The sequence below is a fragment of the Netta rufina genome, assembly GCF_964035555.1.
Source record: "Netta rufina genome assembly, chromosome: 11".
Lineage (NCBI taxonomy): Eukaryota > Metazoa > Chordata > Aves > Anseriformes > Anatidae > Netta > Netta rufina.
The window spans coordinates 8,479,326-8,499,933 of NC_140134.1; the positions used below are offsets into that span (position 1 = coordinate 8,479,326).

The 20,608-nt window shown below is 36.6% G+C and overlaps 1 protein-coding gene across 11 annotated transcripts in view; it reads right to left on the minus strand.

Moving 5' to 3' along the window:
- HERC1 (HECT and RLD domain containing E3 ubiquitin protein ligase family member 1) overlaps nt 1-20,608 on the minus strand; it is a 108,058-nt gene that overhangs the window by 42,011 nt on the left and 45,439 nt on the right. For 10 of the 11 annotated variants that reach the window (XM_084293497.1, XM_084293498.1, XM_084293496.1 and 7 more), the window contains 14 exons: nt 20,443-20,563; nt 20,088-20,139; nt 10,659-10,930; nt 9,805-10,020; nt 9,598-9,718; nt 8,401-8,638; nt 7,264-7,457; nt 5,124-5,279; nt 4,779-4,885; nt 4,426-4,536; nt 4,169-4,345; nt 3,041-3,280; nt 2,777-2,860; nt 1,715-2,235 (listed from right to left, as the gene is read on the minus strand). In XM_084293497.1, the coding sequence (XP_084149623.1) occupies nt 1,715-2,235; nt 2,777-2,860; nt 3,041-3,280; nt 4,169-4,345; nt 4,426-4,536; nt 4,779-4,885; nt 5,124-5,279; nt 7,264-7,457; nt 8,401-8,638; nt 9,598-9,718; nt 9,805-10,020; nt 10,659-10,930; nt 20,088-20,139; nt 20,443-20,563 (2,610 nt within the window). The remainder of the gene's footprint in view (nt 1-1,714; nt 2,236-2,776; nt 2,861-3,040; nt 3,281-4,168; nt 4,346-4,425; nt 4,537-4,778; nt 4,886-5,123; nt 5,280-7,263; nt 7,458-8,400; nt 8,639-9,597; nt 9,719-9,804; nt 10,021-10,658; nt 10,931-20,087; nt 20,140-20,442; nt 20,564-20,608) is intronic. The other variant, XM_084293495.1, reaches the window with a different exon arrangement.

Sequence of the window (20,608 nt, forward strand, 5' to 3'; positions counted from 1 at the left end):
TAGAATATTAGATAGAAAAAAAAAACTAACTTTTTTTTAGCACTAAGTAAAAGCTTTGATTGACTGCACATTCTTGTTCAACTGTTTGTCACAAGGAACACGAAACTAATAGCTCAAGGTAATTCCATCTCTGTTTATACCAGGACAGAGTGCCTAAAGACAGCAACTTTTTAAAACACAGGTCAGAAAACCCCACAGAGGAAAAATGGATGTCTACCTATCTGTCCAGCTGTACATAGTGGTAATTTTTTGTTATATTTAGGAGTTATACTTGACTATTTTTCACTGTAAGCAGGAAAAAACTTGCCAGCCCGTATTTTCCAATACATTTTCTTATCCACCTATCACATAAGGGATTTCTAAATTTTCCTTTCATTACCCCCAAAATGTTTCCTCTCTTATAATGTAAAATTCCATTTAAAACTTGAAGGCAAGCTTTAATCTCATTTTAGTTACAGAGGTACACTCTGAACTTAATTCAATGAGCTTGTCTATGCTCAAACGCACACCACTTCACTCAAGTAGTATTTAAAATTATTTTAAGGGCACACTTTCTGTAAGGCCATACTTCCACGTAGGCATACTTGAAAGAATTTATATCTGGAACTAAATTTGATAATCAATTGTACTTCAGCATATTTAGTTAAAGTGACAACAGCTTTTGCGTAAAGACAAAAGAGGCATAATGTTGGAGCAGTTCTAAGAGGTGATCTGACTTCAGCTGTTTTGGAATGTAATAACAACCAGTTGCAAAAAAATAATAAAAAAAAAAATACTGCTCAATTTCTCTACAGGATTAAAGTTCAACTACAGCCAGGAGGAGTTTAAGTGAATCAAATTTTTCCACACAAAAACCACAGGCAATTCCTGCAAGAGCACCACTGAGCCAAGAGACACCACTAGCTTCATTTCATAGTTTCCTGCAAGAAAGGGGGAAAAAGAAGTATCTCCTTCCAGCTTCCCCCCAGTTCTTACTATCAGCTGTACCTGCAGAACAGCTCCAGAGTGTCAACATCAAGTCTATCTCATTCTTTTAGCTCATTAAGGCAGGTCCAAAAAAAAAAACCACACAAATAAATGCTGCGTTGAGGCAGCATTAATTTCAATAGTACCACCCAGCCACCATTAAGAAGACAGAATCCTCCTGATTTGGACCCACTCTTTAAGCCCCAGAGAGCATTTCCAGTCTTCTAAGAATGAAATGACAATGCAGCAAAGAAACCTGTTCTCAACTCTGATAAATCAAATCAGGACTCTCTTCAGAAGCAGGTTCACCATTTACAACAGAAGTGTTCACTTTCCCCCTGTAAAGATCTTCTTTATACCCATGAACAAGAAGCTACAGTAAATTAGGACAGGAAAGCAAATTTTAAAGCCAGCAACACTCCAAATTTAGGAAAACCGGCAAGCTGGTCACATTCCAGCTCTGAAAACCTACAGCCTACGAATTCTACAAAAAAAATCTACAAGAAAACCCTACAACCTAAGAATTCTAATGATGTTGATCAATTCCAAATTATCAAATACATATTTGACATGCATTTTATTACTAGATACTATCAAAGTATCTCATATTAGTTTTGAACAGCCAACTTTAGCTGCATTATTTTAAAGTTTAAGATTAAAATAACTTATCGACATGACTCTAATGTAAGATGCATATTATTTAAGATAGACTAGACTCTGAGAAGTACAGGAAGTGAGCATACTATACCTGATAGTAATCTCTGCTTCATCCCATTGGACCTTGGCAGATGTACTGCCTTCCTTCACTACTCCAAGTAAAGTAGCATGACGTCCCGTTTGCTTGTGTACACATCGACCTCCAACTCTAAGACCAGCATCAACTCCGCCAATTACTGCTAGAACAGGCCACACTTCCACACACAGCATCTTCAGCTGAAGTTCTGAAAGGTCAGCTAGACCATGCCTACTATGCTTGCTTTTCTCCTCCTCTTTATTTTCTTTTTCCTCTCTCACCTCATTCTCTTCTCTACTTTGAATTGAGCGACTTTTCTTCAGTTTTTGACCTGCTTCTTTAAGACATGTTTTGATTTTATTCAGTCTTTCCATCATTTTTTTATTGATGCAGTGTGTCCAACGGTCTGTGCGATGAAGGATACGAATGAGTTGGATAGTGGCTTCTGCCAGCACTGCAGCAACAGGACTACAGATGGGGTCACCAGGTAGCAAATCTCTCGGTGTACCACGCATCTGCATATCACAGATTTTCACCTAAGTGTTCAAAGAGAGCAGTTTAAAGTTATCTTCTCAACTTACCTACACAGGAAGCTATTTTAACATGTGAGTCTCCTGATCAATACAAAAAATTACTGGCTGAGGGCTTTTTTTTTTTTCTTAGGCTCTCTAGGAATTTCACTTTAACAGTGATCAAAACCTGCACCCCTATAAAGATACTGAAACTCCAACATTTCATGCTTCCCCACATTAAATTCCTAATACTATATTAACTCTGATTTCTGGGGATTGCGATTTTATGTGTAGAACTTTAAGTCTCTAAATCAATTTGGAATAGTAACATACATTCTAATTTCACAATAGATTGCACAATGTAGGAATTCGTGAAGAGTCTAGGTAGTGCACAAGTAATGTAGTGTTATATATGCCTTAAAACAAAATGAATCATCAGTTACATTCTCAGTACTTCTCAACTACCAACAATTCCCATTTATCCCCCAAAAATCCTTTACATCTGCATGACACAGTCTAGGGAAAGCACAAACTTACAACCAATGCAGATGAACATTTATATTACCTTTTCTCCTGGATTACTGCTATAGAACATAACACAGGGGTATAACTCTGCTGCATCTACATCTTCAAAAGCTAGTTTTGGCTCCTAGATAAAACAAACAAAACCAAACAACACCTTAACAAGTGAAAACATGACAAAGTTATACTTGTAAGTACTGAAACTATCACTTGTCTTAACCATTATGCTTAGCTTTATATAAAATATCTGTGACAATTACTGCTGGAAAAAGAAAAAAAAAAGAAAGAAATGATTAATGTTAAATACCTCTCCATTTTTACCAAAGGAAATAGTTCTTGCTTCCATATCTAGTACACATGTGATGAAATCCCCTTGTGTAAAGCTGGACAGAGTCAAAGTTTGTTCTCCATTGTGATAAAGGTTACCACTATAGGCTCTGTATAGCCACATATCTGAGGTAGTGCGATGGTTAAAATCATGTACTGGCCAACGAGAAACTCCTACACATGTGCCTTCATTGCCTCGATTCTCTTTCACAATGTAGAACTAGAAGGCAATTAAAAAGAAAAGTCAGAATATACATTGTAAAAGAACAAAGCAATGGCAATTTACTTTATATGTATTTATGTATACTTTTAACCATTTTACTCATAAGCATTTAATAAATGAAAATTTTTAATACACTAAAAATCGCATTCCATCTTTAAAAGTACACGGTGTACAAGGTTAGTCATTAGTTAGTCACTAAAATTTAACCTAGTAGTAATGATGAAAACTGTATGTAAATACACACAAGAATTTATGATTTTTCTGACTCAAAACTCACTCCTAGAAGCTGGCATGCCGGTAATAAACGTAATACGGAAATAAACCAGCTTCACTCCTCACGTTCACAGCAAGTGGTTTACATAGATTCAGGTAAAAGCAGAAGTGTTACGCTCAGAAATGCTACTAACTTGGACTACAACTGTGTATTTATCTGTATTTCTGAATAAATCACTTCAAATGATGTAATTAAAGGCTGGTCTTGTCAGACATGCTGATGTGCCTTTTTGAAAGACAGAATATTTTCTAAATTATTTCCCTAAAGAAAAAAAAAAATCAAAATCTACATAACTGAGTAGATTAACTACTGCAAGTCAATCTCATCTGTACTAACTATAGATCTGAGGAACATGTACCAACACCTCTACAAATATTCAGTGCATATTCACAGCCTCCAATCTGCATACTGAAATATCAGCTGAAAATTTGCTCCCGACAGCAATGTTCAAAAGCAGCCTCAATCTCTTCTCTTTGGATTGAAAACATCACTTATTCAAGAATGTTTTCACAAGAGAAAAATCATAGTTAGCTGTTGTTTATAAATTACAGTATATTTCCAAAATAAGAAGAGAGGTAAGAGAAGAGAAGAAAAACTTTTAGGCAACCTACCTTCCACTGGTAACACCCAGAAGTGACTCCAGTGGATGCTAATCCATATCCTTTACCTCCACTGCCATGAGTCAGAATCTGCCCATTCTCCACTATGCAGCATTGAGCTTTCTCAGGGTCAAAGGACACTTCCTGTATGGGAAGATTCTCATCTTCATCTTCAGACTCTCCTTGCTTCTATCAGAAATAGGACAAAATATCTGGAGTAAATGTAGCTCGGTTGTACTCAGTCAAAAGAGCAGGTAAAGCATCATTACCTGTAGTTTCATTTCTTGTTCTTTCTCCTTTATTTGAATTGCATGTTTTGCCTGAGCTATTGGAGTCTCCCACATGCAGTCAGACAGAAGCAAGAATAATCGTTCAACAACCTGGCATATTAGAATATAAATCAGATCATTGCAAATCCAAGATGAAGATAACAAATAGAATGATATTGTTTTATTTTGCTTTGTCAAAATGAATGTCAAAATATTTAGTGTGCTTAGAAAAACAAATATCTACACCCAGTTTCATCTGATTTGGATTCTAAGCAAACCTATGAAACATTTAAAAACTTTAACAAGACTTTCTGAAGAAACACGTGTAAAAGTTAATAGCAAATTATAAAGACCTGAGCCATTTGATCATCTTCAACGCCAGATTCACAAGCAGGTAATACAGCTTCTAGTACATGAAGTGCAAGAAGTCTAGTCCTCAAATTGCCAACCAAGGGAACTCCTGAAGGTAGAACAGTATGTTATGTTAATGATCTAGAACTGACTTTGGCATCAGGCACGCACCTATGAAACGATCTGCATGATACCAATGCAAGTTTCCGAAGTGTGACTTGTGTACATCTACAGGATTTAGTTTTAGGTGTTTACTCTGTAACACAGATGTTCTAACAGGACCTGGTTTTAGGAACTGCACTAGAGGAATGTGGATAACTATTCACCATATTTTTAAAAGATCATACCTGAGCAACACTTCTGAGAAGCAATATTAAGAAGTACTTCTGTCCACTTTGGAGATGCCATTTTTGATTGAATTGCCTTTGAAGACACAACTCGACGTAGGAAAACAAGAAAGTCTCCCAAGTGCAATTCAGCTGCATGTTGCTTTCGGAGGGCAGCTAGGAAATTAATTGAAAGTTTCATTTATACTCCTACAGTACTGCGAATAGCCTATTTTTAAAGTCAAAATAGAAAAAAATTAAAATTAAAGCAGACATTTGTAGTTGAGTTTTGGGAATTTTTCTTTTTTTTTTTTTTTGTGAGTAGGGTGGAATAGAACAGAGTAGATACAATTGATATTGGTAGGCTACACTATGTGGACTAACAAGCATTTGGAAAAAGACATAGTTACTCAAGTATCACATGGTGCACTAAGAACACAGGTACTTTGGTAAACTAAGATTATAAACAACTTTACAGGAAATTACTGTATATATCTCACCAAAAGCATGCAGTAAAAGAGGTTAAAGAACTACATTTCAGTATTTGCAAGCTCTACATATTTAATGTAAGTTGCTTGGCTATGTTTTGAATGTAGCCATCTGAAGCCTACCAAAGACTTGAACAGGTGACAAAAATATTAGCAGTCCTTGTTACATGCAACAAACTGATCCATAAGTAAAAATGTAATGATCAGTTATTGCATTTTTAAGTAACTCCATAGCATGAAATATAGCTACTGCCTTCTGAGTTTTACTGTACCCTGGACAGCATGCATCAAAAGACCCACAGCCAGCAGATTGAGGGTGGTGATTCTCCCCTTCTACTCTGCTCTGTTGAGACCCCATCTGCAGTACTGACTTCAGTTCTGGAACCCCCCACATAAGCAGGACATGGACCTGCTGGACCAACTCCAGAGGAGACCATGGGGATGCTCAGAGGGCTGGACCACCTCTCCTATGAAAACAAGCTCAGCGAGTTGGGGTTGTTCAGCCTGGAGAAGAGAAGGCTCTGCTGAGACCTTAGAGCGTGCTTCCAGCACCTAAAGAGGGCCTACAGGAAAGCTGGGGAAGGATTCTTTGTCAGGGAGTGCAGTGATAGGACAGGGGGTAACAGCTTTAAACTGACAGGGGGGTAGACTTAGATTAGATATAAGGAAGAAATTCTTCCCTATGAGGGTGGTGAGGCATTGGCACAGGTTGCCCAGCTGTGGATGCCCCATCCCTGGAAATGTTCAAGACCAGGCTGGATGGGGTTTAGTCAGCCTGGGCTGGTGGAAGGTGTCTCTGCCCATAGCAAGGGGTTGGCTAGGTGATCTTTATAGTCCCTTCCAACCCAAACCATCCTATCTGTCAATGATTCTATGGTTTTTGTTACCTGTGGGGGTTTCGATGCAGAACTATACTTCCTCATGCCCCAATTCATATTCTAAGGGAGTTAACCTTAACAAGCAGATGTTTGTGGAAAGAGAAGACCTTATACTCTAGCTTCTTTGTGAACTGATTTCTTACAAATTATCTTAAAAATTCATCAGTCATCTGATTATTTAGAAGCAAAGACAGCTGTAAACACAACCAAAAGCATACATATACCTAAAACTAAGATATGCTCAAACATTTCTTCAGGCATATAATTTCCACAGAAATTCAAAATATTCATTAAAGGACTGCAAATTATGGGAGGACTTCGAGATTTCAGAAGATCTCTTCTTGCAAATTTTTGAATATGACAGGGTATGGTCAACCTTTTCCCATCAAGTCAAAGCACAAAACTCTTTACAATACAATGCAAATGCGGCAGCTTCCTGAATTACGTTATATTTCTTCATAGTTTAAAATGTAGATAACTGATTTCCTATGACTGTACTTTGAAAAACAGTACTACCATTTTTGGAGGAAAATAGTATTCTCCTTCTAATTACAAATTAGATGGAGTAGTTCTTATTCTCTACTTACTCCTACTTTCGAATTGATTTATATATCACATGCATATAAATCTAATCTGAGCACAAAATTATTTGAAGATTTTTAAATCTATATTACAGAGCTAAGAATGACCCAACAATAATCAATACAGTAGAGTATGTGAGGGCATCAGCATTCAGTGGTCTATTATGTTGTCTGGTATTTCAAAACTGTAAAAGAAATGATGCAAAATAATTACCTCTGAAGTCTCTCTTTTCATTCTCCCCATTTGAATCTGTCTTTTTTGATTCTACTTCATGTTCCTCACCTTCCCCTTCTCCAAAGGAAGCCATAAGCATCACACCAGCTTGTGATAACAAGTTCTTCAGCTGACTGCATAATAAATCCAGCAAAGATTGGACGACCTTCGGGCTCAGTTTGTCAGCATAGGTTCTATTCACACACAATAAATAAAAATAAGAGTATTTGAGAGTTGATTAGAGGAACAATAATATAAAGACACAACTATAAACTCAGTGCAAATGAAAACTGGGGTTAACCCAGTGCTAATTTTAATTCATTCTACTGCAGCAGGTTACTTTGCCACAAGTTCTGCAGATTACTCTTATTTGAACCTTGCTTTTAAGACACTTAAAACCTGTAGAGTTAAACTTAGAGTCAAAAGACACCTTTCCAGTTTTTCCATGAGAAAAAAAAGGAATATGTAGTTCATTAAATGTGGAATTCCATTCCAACTTCCAAAATTGAGGGTATTTTTTTCTGTTTGTCTTATGTAACAGATTTGACAGGTAAATTCACAGCTTTGTATGAACACTGAAAGTAAGGTGCATCTACCCTATATTAAATCAGAGTCATGCTCCAAACAGACTTCAAGTCTTTCACTGTTGATAAAATTTTGGATCTTGTTCCCTGGTCTAACATACTTCTCAGAATATTGCTTTGTGTTCTGAAAAGAAACACAATGCACTGTTCTGAAGAACACCTACAAGATTATTGTTGGTATTACTTTTTGTATAAACGAATATTACACAGCAACAGAAAGGCTAGTATCATCATCTGAATGCACCTATATGAAGTCATACTTGAAAAAGGGGGAATAGCACAATGCAATGTTTGGAGATCATAAAGCTCCCATGAAATTCTAATTATTGTAGTCCAAACACATCACCTACAATTTAAAAATACTTATCAGTCTAATCTTCATATACCTTATGAATAATGCAACTACACTTTTTTTTTTCCCCTTCACTTCTATGTTTCTGAACACCACTTCCTATCCTAAAGAAAACTCACGCAAAAGAAGAGTTGCTTTTAAAGGATGCTGAAAAGACAGAAGATCACATTTTTTGAAAGCAAGGGAGCATTCAATACTCACCCTGTGGTGATTGCAAGGATCTGAAGTAGTCTTGTACTGGCTACTTTCAAGGCTGTGCTGAGTTGAGAAATACCAGTTTTGGGCAGCAACTGGAGTGGTTGTCCTAGCATAGTGTCTGTGCCACACAACTGGGATAGCACATTCAGCAAACCAGTGGAAATGGCCAAGGAGACATCAACGGGTTGATAGTGTACACTCAGAGCAAAGACTGTTACCAGCAGAAGACGCTGCTGTGCTTCTAAAGATTATATATTAAAAAAAAAAAAAGAAAAAAAAAGTTGTTTTTAATTAATAAGCTCTTCAGAGTAAGAATACTAAGACAAGACAGAGTTGCCATTATCACACACTTTGAGGTAGTCTTTCTTATGTACCATCATAATATCCCCTCCTTTAACTCAATGAACTCTCTGCCATGGGTGTCCAAAGAAAAATATTGTTCAGATCTAGTTTGTGATATAAATGTTCTAACGCTAAATCTCAAAATGAGACCAGATTCTTCTCTCCAAGGTAAGTATAACATAGGTAAAATATGCAATTTTCTGCTTGCACTTCATTGATTCCATTTAATTGTAAGTGAAACCAATGAAATAATTCAGGTAACCATGACCATCAGGCATTATCATCAAACTATTCTGTACTGAAGCTCTCAGACAATACAAATGCACAAAGAGTTGCAGAATTCCAACTTTCTCTCAAGAACAGAAACACATAGCAATATCGTGGTAAAAGGGCTTTCAAAACATGCAACATGCTCTGTTCATTTGTTTTTGGCTTAAAGAAAGTGCACCCAAATAAAAGATAAAGGTTTGGAGTTTAATCTCTTCTCAGAACTGCTCATGCCTGGAAAACCTAAAAAAACAAACAAACAAACAAACAAACAAACAAACAAAAAAACTAATATAAAAAAAAACCACAAAAACTATAAGGTGCAAAAGAAACAGGTGACTGGAAAATTGCAGTATGTGGCTTACAGGAATAGAAAGGTTTATAACACTTTAAAACCCTAAAAAGGGCTGACACTTGAATAAAGGTAAGACAAAAAGGTTTTAAAGCCCCCCTCTCTTCAGAAAAGAAGCTGTCAGCCAGATACTGCATCCATGAGTTTTGGCCACTCATATCAAAGTCTTCTTTATTAAACTTATAAGCTGTTGTACTGTATATTAGAGGACATATTTTACAAATCTGATCTTCACTTACCTATGTGATGCTTATTAGCTTGCAGTGCTCTTTCTAATGTAGCAGACAATTGCTGGTAAATTTTGTGCACAGCCACCTGGATTTCAATCTGAATACTTCTCTTAGCTGCTCTGATACCATCCTGAGTCAAACAAATAAATACTGTAAGCACTGATAACATTTTTATCACCCACTGAAACAGCAAAAAAAAAACATCAAAATACACACCTGGTAGTGATGCAGTCGTACGCTCTCTCCTTTGGCACCTGCATGTCCTACAGTACCCAAACCGAAGCAACCAGCAAGAAACTGTAGTCTAACAGAAGTAAGCAATGAAGACGACTGAAATCCTGTCCCTTGATGACTTCCCATTAATGGCACACTTCCTTTTTCCTCCATCCCTGATAGAAGCACTAAGATCTGATGAAGTGCTTCTAGACGAAGCTGAAAGCGAAGGCAGTCAAAAGGCAGTATTAAATAGGAAGCTTCCTTAGAAATCCGATCATCTTCAACTATGAGCAAGAGTGATCGATGTAGCTGTTTCCTCTGACCGTATCCGTGATTTTGATAAATCGTAAGACTAAAAGCTCATTTTTACATTTTCAAAGAAAATTCTTCTTGTCAGCTTGCCATTTGGTTTCTGACTAATAGAGAAGTTGGCTTAATCTAGTCAGCACAAATAAACTACATGGAAAGCTTCATATAAATCAAGTAGTTAACATGCAATTAAAGTTGGTGTAATTCCGAAGCCTACACTGGAAGTTCTAACCAATTCTATCAATGACGCATATAGCACATATAGGATAATCTCTCTATTTAAAGAACAGTACGTAAAGAAAATGTTATGTTAAAAGACAGGTAACATTTTTCTCATTTTACTCTTAAAGTGCTTTTTTTTGCTTTTAAGAGGATTCTTTATTTTTTTATACTTTTTGTTAAGTTCTCAGTTCCGGTTAAAATATTTCAGAAGATAAAGGGAGGAAAAAACTCCTTAATAGACAGAATCTGGATAATGTTAAAAGAAATCCATAAAATCTGTAATATATGGAAAAATTAAGAAAAGTTACTAAATTGAAACTTACCTCAGCCCTCAGCTGCTGCTGCTCCATTGCAATTATTGATGCCTGCGGACTGGTGGACATGCTTTCCTCTGGTTCCTTAAATCCTGGAGAGTTTCCCACATCTCCACTTACAAAGCTGACAACATTTTCAATCAAAGTATGAACTCCAAGAGATCTTGAGAGGTCAAAATCAGACTCAACAAATGAGTAGGAGGAAGTGTACAACCAATCTCTGCTGTGTTTTAGTCGAGCCCATGAGTCACTTAAAGGTTCCACTTGACTGTGTATCGCTCCTAAATATATACACAATGAAGTCTCATAAATTTCAAATCAATAAGTAACAAGTAACAATTCTGACAGCAGGTAAAGACTGAACTGCTGCTATTCATACAGGTGAAAAATGGATATTCATGATTAATTATACCATGCATTAAGCAACTTAGAGCAAAACACTTGATTTAAATTTACAGCAATTGCCCTAAAGGAAAAGCTGTATTTCTTTTAATTAAGTTAAGCAGTATTGCAACACGCTGCCGAGTGAGAAAACAAAAAGACAGAAGCCACTCGAACTGCTCAGCTTAAAGCTAGAACAAGGAATAAAAATGCTTTGCGGCTAAATGAGAAAACAGTAAAGAAAAGATCTGCTACAAAAGAAGTTGTGCGTTTTGTAGATGTATTTTAAAGTCTAATCCTAAAATGAGTGTTTTTGTTTTGTTTTGTTTTAATCAAGTTATTATATATTTTATAGATTAGAAAAAGCATAATGTTATTTTTTGATTAAATATTTGCAGAATTCTTGAGTGCAGAAGGGCAAGTAAATCAACAAAAACTTTCATTTTAGACTAACAGAACATTTACTTTCTAATGATTCATGATAAATAGATTCATGTATATTAAATTGCTCTCTGTGGCATGTATTAAACTCTATCTTAGTCATTTGCCAATTTCATATATCTATTTTCAAGTATTTCCTGTTACACCAGCATGTCATTACACTACCTGAAACTTTACCTTCACTAATTAATGTATTTCTTCAAATGAGCATCAGTCTATATGTGGCACTGGGATTTATTTATCATCGTATACTTCATCTCACCTCCAAAAGCATTTAGCTAGAACTGCATCTCTGGCGCAAATGAGTGTAATGACATTGAAGTCATACCTTCACCAACAATTAACTGATCTGTATCAGTTAAATATATATATGTATCAACAAAAAAGTTGGTATTTTATTACTTTTGTAATTGATGTTAGATGAGTTGGATCTAGTTAGTCTGACCTACAAGAGGTCAGACCCTGGCTCAAAAGACCTTTCCATTTGTACAGAAAGGGAGTGTCTGGAGACCTATAGAGAAACCTTAAGAAAGTTTAAATTCAATTCAAAAGTCTGTTTTGAATTATCTTAAATAATCTACATAGAATTTTGCAATATTAGTGTCTCTTGTGCCCAAGGAACTACAGATATTGTCTGGAGAACCACAATCCACTCACAGTACTCACACGAACTTAGGACAACATTCCTACCAACCATTCCTCACCACTTTTTTCCTGAGACAAGCCAAAAGGCCATTCTTCTGTATCACAATCTGCACATTCCTACAATTTACACATCCAAAATACTGTGAAGTTTTGCTTTTCCTTTGTAAATTAGTTAGCTGACCTCCATGAAGCTGACAAAAAATTATCTGGCAGGGATATGAATTATGAAAACCTCTTCACACCCCATTACCTTTTCTGTGAATAGTGTTTATGTGCATTTGTATGGCATTCCTTACACTTGCTACTAAGCAGATTACAATGGCTTCAGAAAGAAGCATCACAGTACTTAGGTCAAATATGACCTAATAAGATAATTGACCAAAAATATAAGGACAAAAATTTATTCTGAATAATGCAGAGATATTAAAACATTAATTTTAAACACTATTTTTTCAAAGTTGAATATAACTTCTACATTTCTGCTGGTTTATTCTACATAGTAATATTACCTGGCTTAAAAAGAACAATCTACTTTGTCTTGTTTAATATGAGAGAATTTACAGAAACTGTTACTCAGTTTTACAACTTATACCTGATATCTATATTTAAAACATAAGTAAAGATAAATATGGCCTTACCCTAATTTTAATATTAATTCTTTTAGTACTTGTTTTAAAACTCTCTATTAAAAGCTAAGTTACATGTATATGCTGAAGTGGCAGCTAAGAAACATGAAATATAAGGGACATCATAAATGGGTTCTAAATAATTTGGTTTCACCAGAGAAGGAGTTTCCTAGCATATGCACGCTGAAGAGAGTCCAGGGGAGAGAAAAATTGAAACCTCAGGTTTCCTACAGTAAGCACAAGCCAAATCAGTACCAAGTATACCAAATGCTGCCTATATACCAACAACTATTTCAAAAGTCTTCAGTCTAAGCTCTTCAGTCTTTCTTCCACAGCAGGAGAGGTTAAAGCCTTCCAAAGTGATGTTAGCTTCCTTCTCCTCAACCTGTCCTATACTGTACCATGCCACTAATAAGCACAGCACAGAATCCAAGGATTTGTAATGAAGCACAAAACAATTCTGATGCCTTAAACCATAACCTTCAGGAGATACCCTTTCAAGTATTAACAGAACATCAGAAGACAATTTAGTTTTGATAGCCAACAAAAGAACTAATAAGATCACCCATCTACGTATTAATAGAAAACTAAACTATTTCACATTTGAAAAAAGATTAGGTCTTAGCAAATCACTTCTAGTATTAATTGCAAAAATATTTAGATGTAAAAACAATTTTAAATTGTTTCAAATTAGGATAAAAGTTCAAGAATTAAGAGTTACAGGCTAAATGTAAAACAAGTGAAGACATAACTGAAAATTTAAAGATTAAAAACAAAGAATGTCAGAAGACAAAGTATATGCTTACACTTCAGAATTAAAACATTTAAGAATTAGGGCCAATCTAAAACAAACTTCCTTTTTCTTGAAGATGTTAAGTATCAACAAAAGAATCAAAGTATGCTTGTGTATTAGCTTAGCTAGATTCTGTGCAATATCCATTCCACAGAACTGATTGCAGCTTAGGACTTCTATAAGCCTTTACAATCACATGAACAGAGTTACATATAAGAATAATCTTTAAGCTTACAGTAAAAACAAAACAAACCAAAAAAGTGTACTTGTCCTTATAAGCCAGCTTTTAAAAATGAGTTTTCTAAATGAATGTGGCACAGCTGCAATACACACTTCATAAAACATAAAACATGTAGGGAAGCTATAGAGAAAAAAAAATAAACATGCCATCAGGTACTTGCTTGAAGCTCTTCTTTTTTCTGGGGCTCAACTGGCCAAAAAGGAGTAAATACACTACACCACACAAGAATCAGAAGACAAAAGCACACATTTGAAACAGAAGACAATATATTCATATCTCTTCCTCGTTTTATACTGACTTAGACTTAAATGACCATTCTCATCTCAATCAATACCTCTGTACATCAAGCAGCAAAGTTAGAAAAAAAAAAAAAAAAGATTTATTCCCGTTTTTAATTAGTATACCCTAGGTGACAGACTTTCTAAATTTTCTGCCATCTCTGCAGGGAAAAAAAAAGCATTCCTTTTAACACAGGTACACACATACACCAATACATTTATGTCCCTCACTCAAAATGATCTTCAGTTTCAACTTCAAAACACAGAACTCAGATCAATATAGATACGCCATTACATTTCAATTTAATTTAGATATAATCTAAGTTGTTGCTTTTTTAGTCACTCTGTTGTGTTAGTAAAGTCCTACAGTACACACAGGCATGCTGGAATTGACTGAATTAACATTTAAATGAAGCAATTATCTGTCCGTAAATAAGTTTGTGATTGTGCTGCTGAAAGTGCATTCTTTACTACCAGATATTTAATGCAATGTACAGTATCCTACAGGTGCAACATTTTGAGGCATGCTCTCTGGGTCTGCAAAACTGAAGATAAATCTAGGCAATGAAAAAGAAAGCAAAAGGGCTTACATATCAGGGGAAAATATTTATGTGCTCATCACCCCTTACGGCAAAAGTTTTGAAAAAGAGATTTTTATTTTGCAGGAACAGAAAGAAAAGTTTACTGATTTGGATCTAACTGAATAGCAGCAAGGAATAAGGTACTCAGAGGATCATCAGGCTGAAGTAGAAGTAAGTCTCATTTCTGAGCAGATACAATAAATGGAGAAAACAATTAGATTAAAGATTGGACTGAGTGGCTAATATGTTAACTGAGTAAAAAGACCAGAAGACAATGCTTTCCTTTCACACTCAGCTGCAAGACCACAGGAACAACTTACAGTATTTTTTTTTAATGTTGGTTTTCTATATTGCAATTTATGAATATGAACAGCTTTTATACCATAAAAAAAAAAAAAAAATCAGACCAATAGTGAGATTAGGTTACTGAGAAAAAGTGATCTGAATTTTGAATAACAAGTTGCTGAATTCAATAAACAAATTATAAAGTAGGTCAACCCACTTCAGAGAAAATTACTTTCACACCTGTACAAAAAAAAAAAAATCACTCACCAATACCCTACACATAGTGCATTTTTTTCCACACTTTGCAAGGATGTACTCTACACAGACTGCTGATTGCACTGCAGGAAAGTAGGAAAGGCAGAGAAAGACACCCATTCACACATTCAGCTTTTCTGAGAGCTAAAAAATTGGATCCATCTAGTCTTAACACGGTTTCCCATAGGATCCTACTGGACAAAATGTCCAGTATACAACTTGACAAAAACATCATACAATGGGTGAACGATGAAGGGCAGGGCTCAAAGGGTTGTGGTAAATGGGGCCACATCAGGCTGGCGGATGGTCACTAGTGGGGTCCCTCAAGGCTTCACTTTAGGGCCAGTCTTCTTCAATGTTTTTATAAACGATTTGGATGTAGGACTAGAAGGTGTTCTGAGCACATTTGCCAATGACACCAAACTTGGAGGAATTGTGGACTCGGATGAGGGTGGAAATGCCTTGCAGAGAGATCTGGACAGATTGAAGAGCTGGGCAATCACCAGCCACATGAAGATTAATAAAAGCAAGTGCTGTGTCCTGCACCTGGGATGGGGCAACCCTGGCTTTACGTACAGACTGGGTGACAAGACGCTGGAGAGCAGCACCGCACAGAGATCTGGGGGTTGTGGTCGACTACAAGTTGAGTATGAGCCAGCAGTGTGCCCTGGTAGCCTTATCCTGGGGTGCATCAAGCACGGCATCACCAGTTGGTCTGCTCCGCGCTGGTGCGACCTCACCTCGAGCACTGTGTGCAGTTCTGGGCACCACAGTAAAAGAAGGACATTAAACTGCTGGAGAGTGTCCAGAGGAGGGTGACAAAGATGGTGAAGGGCCTATAAGGGAAGACGTATGAGGAGCGGCAGAGGCCACTGGGCCTGTTCAGCCTGGAAAAGAGGAGGCTGAGGGGCGACGTCATCGCGGTCTACAACTTCCTTGCAAGGATAAGTGGAGAGGCAGGTGACCTATTCTCTGTAAACACCAGTGACAGGACCTGCGGGAACGGTGTTAAGCTGAGGCAGGGGAAGTTTAGGCTGGACATCAGGAAGAGGTTCTTCACCGAGAGGGTGGTCGCACACTGGAACAGGCTCCCCAGGGACGTAGTCACTGCACCAAGCCTGTCTGAATTTAAGAAGCGACTGGACTGTGCACTTAGTCACATGGTCTAAACTTTTGGGTAGACCTGGGTGTTGCCAGGAGTTGGACTTGATGATCCTTATGGGTCCCTTCCAACTTGGGATATTCTATGATTCCATCAATACCTTAGTAACTGACTAAAATTGCCACCTATAGTAACAAAATAAGAATATCAAAACGATTTATTCTCTGATGGTTACATATGGGATTGATTTGCTCCTAGAGGAAAACAAAGGCAATAACTATCTCAAGTCTCCCTTTTAAGATTTGATTGGCCTGAATATACTTGGGACATGACTAATCCCAACTGGAACTGGCAAAGTAATCATCAATTCCTCTCCATTTGAACAATTTTGTAGCATTTCAACTGAAAGTTGTTTAATATTCCAAGTACGTTGCAAGATTTCTTCTTGTCTTCTTTGGCAGTTATCAAGAGGGAATTTTCCTGAAGATAGTGTATTGTTTGATGTCAAACAGGTGTCAATAGCACCAACAGGGCAAGGCAGTGCTTTTACAATTAACCTTTAAAAGCAACATGAGTGTCTACAGCTAATGGCACATTTTGAAAGGTTCACAGTGATTAGTAGCTAGTACTCAGATGAAAAGGACCCTACAGCAGGCTGATGAACCCCAGAGAACAAAAGCAGTTGGTTCTTGGAAATTTTATGGTCTTCTTCCTACTTACCACCATTATGTAGCAAGCAGTGTGGTTAAATTCTAGTAAACTTGTTAAGAAGTGCCCACACACTGAAGAAATTTGTTTTAGGAAAAATCACCTTCGAAGTCTCCAGAATAGCACAGCTTACAGGAAAATGTATTCACCATTTAATGGTGATAGAAGAAAATTTCTCCAGAAAAAAAAAAATCCTATCCAATTAGCTCTGCTTGTCAACCTCCTTCACACAGTTTGTGGTTTGAAGGAATAAATGTATTTCAAAGGACTGCTACAAACTACAATCAGACTTATTCTCAAAACCAGATGTAAAAGGAAACACAATTGACTTTGTTTCCCTTTAAATTACTTCATAAATTTAATCTGAAAAAAAATAAGAAGTGTTTCCTGTGGTTCTTTAAGATGCCACTTCTTTCCCGCCTAACTGTGCCAACTCAACATTCATTCCAACAACAGTTTGAGAACTTCAGCCTTTAGTTCCTTAAAGCAACAACGGTTACTTCTGTTTTGTAGAAATAGAGATGAGAAAACACGGGAGGCTTTGCTTTATGTTAACTGTAATCTGAGAAGCATTTCCCATATGTACTTCTGCTCTAATTCATGATTATCTTCTGCATCCAAATTAGACATTTCCTCAACCATCCATACGGCGTGCATGTTTCCCTTCTCCCATTTTCCTCATTAGGATTTATTAGCATAAACACCTTCCACATCCTCCGTTCAAAAGCAGATCGTATGCAGAATGAGCACAAGACACAAAATTGCACATGGAAAGAACATCTAAAAATAAAAAATAAAAAAAAGCACTTGTTTCTCACAAAAATGTTGAAAATGTATAAATGTCTAGGCTGGAGAGCATCTTGAGGAGCAATGCAACAGCATTCTATTGGTCTCTCCTTCTACAGTTGTTTACCTATGAGAAATGGAAGACTAGCCTACTTTTAATATTTCAATGCTTAAGAAAAACAGCAAATTCAAATAGCTCATTCTTATGGAACTCTTTTGCCACCAAACTGGGATGGAGCACAGCATAAAGACAACATGCTGTGAAAATTTACATTTCCCCCATTCCTCAAGCTGAGGTAAGAGTGAATATGATGTCCCCTTTGTCAGTGTACATAAAAGCATATCACAAGAATAAAGATGAAACTGGAGGGGTTTTGCCAATCAAAACATCCTTGATATGCACTGCAGAACCTCTACAACTTCAGAGTGCTGGCTATATTATAACGAGTAAGGAGTGGACAATACAAAACGTCTTCAAGTTATGCCTTGAACAAGCACCAGGACATGCTTGCACTGTACAAGACCAACTAGGATTCCCAAAACCAAACATCTGATAAGAAATGAAGGACCTTAAATAGCACAACACTGAATAGTTTTTCTGCTTGATCAAACAGATCTTTGAAGATCTTTTTCTGACCTTAATGTAAGTATCAGGAAAGTTTTCCAGTAAATGGAAGCAGTGTTCACTGGATGAGTCTGGTATTGGGTATCAACAAAAATGGGCATATATACCTTCCAGGGTGAGTGAAAAGTTTTCACTGTTTTATGTTGACAAACCTCCACTTGTTAAAGCCAGACTAAAAATCTTCAGGTATGATGGATGGGACAACAAAGTAAGTCCTCCAGAAGAAGGCAACAGGTAGCAGTACATATACAGTTTCGAAGCATGCTATCTGAGCATCTTTAAATTCTGGATAGACCAACTGCCCTTACCCCTATTTCTCCTTTGTGTTGCAAACTTGGTACAGAACCTTCCTGTGTTATAAGAAGCCTCTATACAACGGTATGCTGATAAAGTCTATTCTTGCATTGCTCCTTATCTCCTGGAACCCATGACCCAACAACCTTCTAAGTCTAATCAACAGTTCAGGAACCATAACCTGTACAATACACCACGTCTCAGACCTAACTCAAGATGATTTCCTGGATTACTTAAAGGACATACTTTTAGAGGAAAGAGAGTACAGAGTCTGTATCAGTTCTCTAACAGCAAAGCTAAAAATGGTGGCTTCAAAGAGTATGTTGGAGATCTGGGTGCTGACAGAGACTCTATCAGATCTCCTAACACTGAGAATGCTAACATACATCATGCTGTCACACTGTGAACAGCTCTAGGAAATTTCTTTGTCTGTTGAATGGGTTCAACTGAGTATATGTATACAAGGAATTCCTTTCCGTATTACTAAATTAAAGCATAATGAGTGTTGCCACTGATAGTGTGATTTAGGATTCCAAAAGACTTTTAGAAGAAAACTACCTCTCAGTACTCTGCTTAATGATGAAGGCCATTAAACCAGAACTCTTAAGTTACCTAACAGCATTCAGGCTTACATAATTAAAGCACACCCTAACTCAACCTAATTCCTGTTAACCTTTTAGCAAGGATGTAACAAATACCACGGAACAGACATAATTTGTCATTCTAGCAATGACTCTGCATCATCCAGAGTGAAGCAGGACTTTTTGGTCCCTGTGTAAACATGCATCCTTTGTTCTGTCTACTGCCACCTGAGAAGCAGCTAATGTAGATTCCCCAAAACGAAGGCTAAAAATCTGATTTATAGGGGAGTAATGGGACAAGTGGTCGCTTCGTTCTGTAGGTGTGCTGGTGTTGAATGATGTACAAATTATACAGTACTTTCTAGATAACAGTTCTCAATGTTAAAGCACATTTTAAGGTAAATTATCAACATTAGCACAAGAATAGATCATTCAACTTGATACTGAACTTCTCTGCCTTTTTTTTTTTCTTAAAGTTAAGAGTGAAAACAGAGTGAGACTTCTAAATTCATTTGAAATCACTGAAATCCTCGCTTGCTTCAGAAGAGAGCTGCAATTCTAGAAACTAGAAGAAATGATCATAACCTAGGAAACATTACAACCAAGCTACAATGCAGTCAATGTTAGCACAACAAATACAAGGTAAGAATTACATACAAGGAAAGAATTACATACAACATCATTTTTAAATACTCAGTTTTAACTTCCTGTCATTAATGTACTGTATTTAACTGCAAACATATTTTAACTTAAGAAATATTAATGTATTTACTCTGATCAATATTCTTCAGGTAAATAGATATTGATAAAACTTACCCCTCTTTCTGTGTGATGACACCAAATCCAATTCAACATTTCGTCTTCCACTCTAGAGTAAAAAAGTAATAAAAAACTCATTCCCTTAAGTGGACGTACATGGTGCACAATATTAGAGTGTTTAAAATACAAATCCCCCTCAAAAATAAGAAAACGAACAGAGCTGTAATAATTTAAATTGCTGTTTTACCAACCTTTCTCTTAATAGCAGTTACTAGTTAACAGTTATTGGCAGAGACCCCTGTACTGAAACATAACACTAATAATAATGAATAAATGACAAATGTTTAACATGTATTTCCCACCTAGAAAATGTACCAATAATCTCCAAGGCATATAATGCTATTTTACTCACCAGTGAATAACCTTCTTCATCTGATTCTGGCTGAGATAAATCAGATTCACTTCTTGACTTAATCAGTCTATAGTTTGAGTTTGCATGGATCGAGCGACTCTCTGCAGTAAGACTTTCACTCCTGCCTCAGATGTACCAATGAAAAAAAACACGAAGAAAATACTTG